Here is a 10,000-nt window from a genome sequence, read left to right as displayed (position 1 = left end):
CAACGCCCACCATTTAAGCCACTGTTCGCCTTCATTAACTAAATAAACACCGTCTCTCTGGTCGCCCGATCCACATTAAAAACCACAGCCTTGCATTCATTTCCTGCCGAGTCGTTCACGACCAGAATTTCAATTTTAAACACCATTCATAAGGAGACCTAAACAAACATTAAACCCTCCCACAGCAGCCATTTGACAAGACCTCAACACATACCCAAACACCTCTTGATAACACATAGCAAAGCAGCAGGTGAGGTTATCGCGACCAAGGCAAAAGGGACCTCAGGCCGCCATCTGGACATCGCATTCTCTTGAAACTCGATTCCCTAAAGACCAGTAATTAAACAAGATGATGACCATGAATGGCGCCAAATACCTCGACCTACGTTCCCCATCCCCCGTGAGGAGGGTGGCCTCCATCTCGTCCCCCGTGAGCGAGCTACAGCCTCTCATAGGTGTGAAAATTGCTCCCTTGTCAACGTCGTCGCCTTCTGCGCACGCCAGTAAGTACACTGAGTGAATATCACGTACGGTCTCTTTGGCTTTGGTTTCAGATTCGACGTCTTTCGTTCTTCTGGTAATCTTAACCACGAACATCACTGATTATCTCTGTATTTGGTTTTACATTCGATATATGTCGTACCTGGGTCCATAGTCACTCCTGTTTCTATTTATCTGTGAATCAATGTGCGTCCCCGCATTTGTCTTCGTTTTCCTGCAGTAACTGGAAAGCAAATTCATTAAACTTATGACTTTAATAGCTTTATTAAAATGTCTGGATTTCTTTGGGTTATGCAGGTATGTGTATATATATATTGGTATATATATATGTATATATATATATATATATATATATATATATATATACACATACACACACATATATATATATATATATATATATATATATATATATATATATATATGTGTGTGTGTGTGTGTGTGTGTGTGTGTGTGTGTGTGTGTGTTCTGCAAGAAAAATCCCATGTTCAAATTCGTGCGAGATGGAATGATTTCGACTTGCTCCATTCAAACTTAAAGCACCTTCTGCTGACCTAAGCGGTATAAATTACTGGACATGGTAAGTAGTATTGTTTACTTGATCAGAACAATTAAAAATGAAAAAATTTAAACCTCTGTATACCTGGATGCCAACATATGGAAAACAAAAACAAAAAGTAAAAAGATAAAAGCATTTAAATGTAAAGTTTATTTATTCTTCGAGTATCAAAAAGGCTTTGGACGATTAACAGACGTTAAATATAATTCCAGTTTCCAGAGCCTTTTCATATCCTTTGTACTACCTCTATACCGAAAATGGCGATAATAATAGTAATAATATAGGAAGCAAATATTCGGCGGCTTGGCCTTATACGAACTCATCCCCCAAGCACGAACAAGATCAGGTATGTTACCGGGAACTGAATACACCCACCAGTGTATAAATAAAAGGAAAAAAAAACAGTAGTAGACCCTTGCTAAAGATGCATATCCTCGCCTTGAATTGGCGGTAGATACTCAGTGATTATCCCTTCCTGAGGGTGTGCAAGGAGCCTCCAGTCTGTCTCATCCAACGAAGAGTTTTGGTAAAATACTTCTTAAAACGATTAAATACCTTCGCTAGATAGGGTACTTCGCCCACGGCACGCACAGGGTTCTAGGTCGACACCCAGGAAATTGTGATTTATTTGACGTGCCCGGCGACTGATAGCGTTTACTTGGGTGTCTTACAAAAATTGGTAGCGTAAATTCAATCATAAATTGCGTGGTAGATGCGCTGTCTCTCAAGCTGTTTTGCTTTGGACGTTTATTCTTTGGAGACCTCTGCTCTTATTTGCGTAATTTTACTTGTGAACTTTCACACGCGATGAACATAACTGCTGTTATACGCACTTATATATTCTTACAGATACAATTCGCAATATAAACTATGTACACACACACACACACACACACACACATATATATACATACATATATATATATATATATATATATATATATATATATATATATATATATATATATATATATATATATATATATATATATATATATACATATATATATATATATATATATAATATATATATATATATATATATATGTGTGTGTGTGTGTGTGTGTGTGTGTATATAATATTAAAAACAAATCAACATGTGATAATTCCTTAAACACAAGGAAAGTATCATCTACATACCTACGATCATACAAGGGTTTGAAAGCACTATGGTATTCAGACATCCAAATCCTTTCACAATAACCCATGAAGCAATCCGCATTATTGTGAAAGGATTTGGATGTCTGAATGCCCTAGTGTTTTCAAACCCTTGTATTATCGTAGGTATGTAGATGATACTTTCCCTGTGTTTAAGGAATTATCACATGTTGATTTTTTTTTTTTAATATTTTAATTCTCGTCACCCTAAAATTTGTATATATATAATATATATATATATATATATATGAATATATGTATGTATATACATATATATATATAGACAGATACATGGACAGATAGATGGATATACGATTATATAATACAGATACATGGACAGATAGATATATATATATTATATATATATATATATATATATATATATATATGTGTGTGTGTGTGTGTGTGTGTGTGTGTGTGTGTGTGTGTGTATGTGTGTGTATTTACGTATATATACGTTTTGGACATAATGTTAAGCACCTTGTAACTTCAGCAATAACATCATAAGAAGTAATTGCATTATTTCATTAATCTTTGCCATTCAGGCAACCAGAGAGAGAGAGAGAGAGAGAGAGAGAGAGAGAGAGATCGGTCGTATACCCATCACATTTCCTGGTTAGTCAAGTTTTGATGTCATGTGTGAAAGTACATCTGTTGTCCAAATTCGGTCACTAGACTTACAGTTTCAGTTTCCTGCTTTGCGAGGTGATCTGCATAATTATATCCCCAGGGAAACTTGTATATCAGTCACAACTAATAGTGAATAATAATAATAATAATAATAATAATAATAATAATAATAATAATAATAATAATAATAATAATAATAATAATAATAATAATAATTTTGCATAAGGTCCACAATAATATATGAATGGAATGTGAGACTTTGTAAAAATGTGTAAAAACCTTTCGAACCCTATCCTGGGTTCATCTCCAGTCTTATCTTGAAGTTGAACCCAGGATAGGGTTCGAAAGCTTTTTATACATTTTTATAAAGTCTCACATTCTGTTGACATATTATTGTGAACCTTATACAAAATTACTCCTGTTGAGAGTTCTACAAAATAAAATTATTTTTATTGTCTATTCAAGTGAATTTCCAGAAGCTAGATGATATTTGATACCGTAATTAATTGAGTTACCAGTTATTATTATTAACAATAATAACAGGCAACTCAAACCTTATTATTAATTAAGGTATCAAATATCATCTAGCTTCTGGAAATTCGCTTGAATGGCCAATAACTTTCACTCATAAATCAACTTTTACAAACATAGCAGCTATTATCTTGTGGACAAAATTGCCCATAAAAAGATATGATGCATGAAAATATTTTAAAGTAGAATAAACTAAGTGGCACGTAAAAATGTCAAGGTATAATATTTTCTGCAAAAGGTCTTATCATGCATTCTTTTTTTCATATATATCTTTGCTTATGAACAATAATTCCACATCAAAGAAAATCAGTGCAACAACTATTCCCTAAAAATAAAATTAAAACGAAGTATTCTGAAAATACAGTCAAAACAAGAAGTATTTGTCAAACACAGTGCATCGATGGCAGCACATTCCCGTTTGACCTTTGACTATGACTTGATTTTGACCTTGACTTAATCTGCACAATGGCTTCATCAGCGGAGAGTGCAAGTTAAATATGAAACTTCTGCCTCGCATTGTTCAAAAGTTATGGCCAAGAGTAAATACCTATTTCACCGTTGACCTCCAAGTATGACCTTGACCTAGACCCTTAGACCCACCCCATACAATGCTGATTCCTTGTCATCCATAAATAATATATATGAATTTTATGGTCGCTTACCTTCAAAGATATTAATATTATAGCGCTTTAAAAAGCTAACTATATAGCAGACGGACAGACTTGCAGAGGGATGAACAAACAGACAGACAGGTCAATTACTAGATTTCCAAGAAAGGTAAACTTGGGCATAATACCCATAATGAAATTTAATCTTCTCCCTACCCCTCGCTCAGTCCTGGAATTAGTTTAGCCACAGGATTTACCAGCTGGTAATTACACAAGAAATCTAGCAACTGCACGACTTGGCAATTACTTACGAAAGCTGTTAGTTAAATGACCTGGTAATTAGATAAGAAATCTAGCAACCGCACGATTGGCAATTAATTAGGAAAGCTTGCAAATGCATGACATGATAATAAAAAAAGGATACTTGAAAACTACATAATTTGGCAATTCTTCAAGAAAACTATCAACTACATGACCTGGTAAGTAATTGGGAAATTCGGTAGCTGCACAAGCTCTCTCTCTCTCTCTCTCTCTCTCTCTCTCTCTCTCTCTCTCTCTCTCTCTCTCTTCCATTTACTCTGGCATCCTAAATGAGTTCATCTGATGCTGTACATTATGCTGCAATGAACCGTAATATTACAATACATAGAATACCATGTTATGACTGATCGTAATAGTTTCGTGACAATTCGTACCAGTATCTTATTCAGGATCCTCTCTGGATCCTGATTTTATCACCAATGTGGTTTATCGCATTGGCGTCACAGTAGCATCGTATATATAGAGACACGATCATGACAGTGATGACATTTTTGCATTCGAAAGGCCGACTGACAGTCTGCAAGCCATCGCAGTTTATAAGTATACCTTAGTTTAACCAGACCACAGCTGATTGGCAGCTCTCCTAGGGCTGGACCGAAGGATTAAACTTATTTTACGTGGCTAAGAACCAATTGGTTACCTAGCAACGGGACCTACAGCTTATTGTGGAATCCGAACCACATTATACCGAGAAATGAATTTCTACCACCAGAAATAAATTCCTCTAATTCTTCATTGGCAGGTCGGAGAATCGAACGCAGGCCCAGCAAAGTGCTAGTCGAAAACGATATCGACCCGTCCAACGAGGAACTATTGCAGTTAAAAACCTTGGAAGTAGGACTTAGCTTTTGCTTATTTCTACAAGCATAATTTGTGAATTAAAAAATATTAATTTCTAAACATTTTCCCAGTTTTATATCATCGCATAGTTTGGTAACTGAATGAATAATGTCAGATATACCAAGAATCAATGAAATTTTAAGTAATGCTCATAAATTTGCATATTTTGTAAAGCTTAATACAAATGCCAAGTAAACGTGCTGAGGTTGAAAGTTAATTAGTGCAAGTAAAATACTGAATAAAGAATGAAGGGGATCGCACATAAACGTCAAAACAACACCCGCAAAAGCATGAACAATTCGTTTATTATGATAACAATAAAATTATCAATTACATAAATAAAGAAGCGGAATATGTAATGTAAAAGAGCGAATGGAGAAACATTTAATAAATAAAAAAAAACTATCCAAAATCTAATTAAGAATTCAATGAGCGAATAAATATGCAAATAAGACAATGCGTAAGTCGCAGAGTTCTGAAACTGTAACGAGCGGTTTTCTGTGACTAATTTAACATTAACATTCTCCCTCTACCTGCGCGTGATTACCCTTCGCTCCCCTGCTGGGAACTAGATAACGCGAAGCTGCTCTCATAACTATAAAAGCGAGAAGATCGTTTTGTTTGACGAAAGTGGAAAAAGGGAAGGAAGATGAGGGGAATTATTATTATTATTATTATTAATATTATTATTATTATTATTATTATTATTATTATTATTATTATTATTATTTTGTGTGGGTAATAAACCCTCTTTCAAACATGTATTATTGAAAGTGATGGCAGCATCAACTGCATTCAGTTTATAGAGAGTTTCCTCTATTTTTCTAATAACTGACTTTCGTGGTTAATGCATATTATTATTATTATTATTATTATTATTATTATTATTATTATTATTATTATTATTATTATTATTATTCAAACTACGCACACAGCCGCACAGGACAAGCCTAAAGATCACTGATATGCAAAGTAAGCTTCATCGGAATGCAAAAAATTATAAAAAGAATTTATAATAAATAAAGGCAGACATTGGGCGGAAGTTGCAAAATGCAAACGTTTATTAAATGCAACACGTCCACTATTTTTTTCTCTCTCTCTCTCTCTCTCTCTCTCTCTCTCTCTCTCTCTCTCTCTCTCTCTCTCTCTCTCTCTCTCAGACATATAGTACATATATATAATATATATATATATACTGTAATATATATATATATATATATATATATATATATATATATATATATATATATATATATATATATATATATATATATATAGATCAGATTCATTTTATGAAATGTAAAATTATAGTTTGAATGCCAATGATATGTTCAACTTTGGCTATTTTGAAATCCATTTGTACACGCGCCCATGTACGAATGTTATTCCCAACTTGTTATTATCCTGATTAAAAGCAAAATATAAATGAATACTAGTACATAGAGTATCACCAAATACACACACGCGTATACATACATAAGTATTTTACATATATATATATATATATATATATATATATATATATATATATATATATATATATATATATATATATATAATATATATATATATATATATATATATATATATATATATATATATATATATATATATATATATATATATATATATATATATATATATGTATACTGTGTGTGTGTGTGTGTGCCTGCTCGTGTGTGTAATCAATGGACTACTGCCCACCGTTTTCAAATAAATGTTTATTCTGTGGAACTCCTCCTTTTTCTAAAACCAACTTATTCAACTCTGAGGATTTTCTTTTTTTTTTTCTCAGCCCTGTTGATAATAAGCATACTGGAAAGTTTAAGTTTCATTACAACCGACGTAAGAAAAATGCCTCTATAGTTACCGCATTCAGTCCGGTCACCTTTCTTAGGTACAATATCTTTACTAAGACTTAAAATTCCCATTAATGCTTTTGTTTCCTGATTGGTATACTAGATGTCAATCCATTTTCAGATAAAATCATCTCTACAATAATTCCATCATGATCTGGTTCTTTCGATCTCCTATGTGTTTTTATTATTGATTCCACTTCTAAAATTATGAATTCATTCAAAAGGACACTGAGGTCTTCTTCAGCCTCTAGTAAATCAAACAAATTATGCCTCCCCCATCCATCTCTTATTCATGATCTGTGAAGAGAAATACGTCAAAAGCGATAAGACCTATGAAAAAAGTGTTGAAAAGAGAGACGACGATAAAAGTGAATTAAGAAGTAATCCGAGTCCTTGAGAAGGAGCCCCTGACACGAGGACGCGGTGTAGGATGATGGATGGCAGTGAAGGAAGCCTCTCCTTCGAACAGGTGTCCGTTGAATGATCCTGCGTGACCATGTAAGGATTATCTAATGCATGTAGGGTCTGGCGATTAAGAAATAGAAGATATTTCCCTTAAGGTGTCTTTTTTTTTTTTTTTCTCGAACGATCTCTCAGGCTGGTGAGGCGGTCCTACTTCTTTTTGTTCCTGAGAAACTGGCATCTATTTTCTGGACCCTGTTCTGATTCTTGTAAGATTCTTGTCCTAAATAACAGTACAGATTACTTTACTTTACTGTGTTTTTCAAATCAACACCAGAATCGAGCGTATATATGGCAATACGAATTTGAGAGCACTAAATACTAAACTAGCATTTTCTCAGAATCGAACCTCCACGATATCTTTTTAGGAAGTGAGTTTTCAAATAATTCTCTCTCTCTCTCTCTCTCTCTCTCTCTCTCTCTCTCTCTCTCTCTCTCTCTCTCTCTCTCATCAGTGTTAGACTTGTCAAGCTATGATGTAAATATCAGTTTACATTAAAAATATAAATTACAACCATAGATGGGGTATATGGTACACACACACACTATACACACACACACATTATATATACACACATATACATATATATATATATATATATATATATATATATATATATATATATATATATATATATATATATGTATTATATAGTGTGTATATATATATATTCTTCATGGTAGAGTGGTTTATAGTTAACCTGATCTGTTTGTATCAGGCACGAGTTTGAATCCCACCACGGAGTTAGTGATTTTTTCATACGTTTCTTTAATTGGGTTTAAGACTAGTAGTGATAAGCGTACATTAAAAGCGTGAGGAAATTAAAAGTTTAGAGCTTACTACTGCTTTTACAAATCCATATATATCTGGTGTATATATATGTGTGTTTGATAAATATCATTTATAATATATATATTTATATTTCTTTATATATATTAATACTAGTAGTATATATATATATATATATATATATATATATATATTAAATATTTATATGTACATATTTTATACAAATGTATATACATACATACATAAATATATATATATATATATATATATATATATATATATATATATATATATATATATATATATATATATATATATATATATATATATATATATACAGTATATGTACAGTATATATACAGTATGTATATGTACAGTATATATAAGTATATATATATACTGTACTATATACTGTACATATATCGAATTCCATTTTTTGGGATATAACTTGCATCCAAGGGAACTATATCTGATAAATCCCTCTTACCTGACCAGGATTCGAGCCTACTATGCCTTTGGTTGGAAGTAGGTAGACAGTGACCATAACCACCTTGCCACCAAGAAAGATATAAATGATAAGCAACTCTTCTGTACAAACTCCTGTCGAGTTCAGGCTCTGCACCTGAAATCGAAATGAACATATCTCCACATGACAAGTTTGTAACACTTGTGACCTTTTGTCAATTTTACACGTGATATTTTATTCTCTCAATTATTAAGCCTCAAATCAATAACAGCGAAATCCCCTCTACCTTGAGAAAAACATCCACCCAAAGTGAATTGTATATGGCACGCCTTCCTACCCTAACTAGGAGCTGAACTTATGCCTTTTGGGGTTGGAAGTAGGGTGACAGTGACTGTAATCAATTAGCCATCTACAACAAAGTCAATGTCGGTTAAATGACCTCAAATGACATAAGCCTGGATCATGGTCATGTTGAGAGGATTTTATAATTCCCTTTGAGTGTAAGTTACTCCAAGGTTAAAGTGATTTTTATAATCGTGGCTTACCATTTGAAAATATATGATGCCATTAGTAAAACTGACAAACTATCAATAATATATATATATATATATATATATATATATATATATATAAATGATTATAATCACTTTTTGTACGTGATTCATTTATCACAATGATTATAATCACTTTTTGTTCGACTTTATTTTCAAGCCTTACAATGGCTTGAAAATAAAGTCGAAACCGGTCAGGTTTATTTTTTTCACCTGTCAATGTGTGTTTTATATATATATATATATATATATATATATATATATATATATATATATATATATATATATATATATACATATTATTATATAATATATATATGTATATATATATATATATATATATATATATATATATATATATATATATATATATATATATATACTGTGTAATCTCCACTCAAGCAACAATAGGGACCTTCCAAAGCAACCTGTCAAGATAATAAAACTCATACGGTAATCAAATTAGTTCAGATACCTGCCTAATTTTATCTAACCCAAGACTCCGGTGTCCCATCCAAACCTGGAAGATTTCACTTGGCTTGAATCCCAAACATAACTGACCTCACCTTGAACGCCAGTTACCCAACTTAAACATTCTAACCTAAACTAGAATTACCGAGTATAATATCTGCCCTCTTGATCACCAGCCAAACTAGCCACATCCTATATATACATATGTATATATGTATGTATATATATATATATATATATATATATATATATA

The 10,000-nt window shown here is 32.3% G+C and overlaps 1 protein-coding gene across 6 annotated transcripts in view; it reads left to right on the top strand.

The window, feature by feature from the left end:
* The window catches only part of LOC136846484 (CAP-Gly domain-containing linker protein 1-like), a 228,030-nt gene that overhangs the window by 29,818 nt on the left and 188,212 nt on the right, over positions 1–10,000 (top strand). For 4 of the 6 annotated variants that reach the window (XM_067117307.1, XM_067117305.1, XM_067117306.1 and 1 more), the window contains exon 1: positions 335–503. In XM_067117307.1, the coding sequence (XP_066973408.1) occupies positions 350–503 (154 nt within the window). In that variant the 5' untranslated portion in view covers positions 335–349. Of the gene's footprint in view, positions 504–10,000 lie in introns of all 6 variants that reach the window. The other 2 variants (XR_010855409.1, XM_067117303.1) reach the window with 1 other exon arrangement.

Source organism: Macrobrachium rosenbergii, chromosome 15 (genome assembly GCF_040412425.1).
Source record: "Macrobrachium rosenbergii isolate ZJJX-2024 chromosome 15, ASM4041242v1, whole genome shotgun sequence".
In the NCBI taxonomy this organism is placed as follows: Eukaryota; Metazoa; Arthropoda; class Malacostraca; order Decapoda; family Palaemonidae; genus Macrobrachium; species Macrobrachium rosenbergii.
The sequence above is the reverse complement of the archived record's forward strand: the minus strand, read 5'-3'. Positions and strand labels throughout refer to the sequence as shown.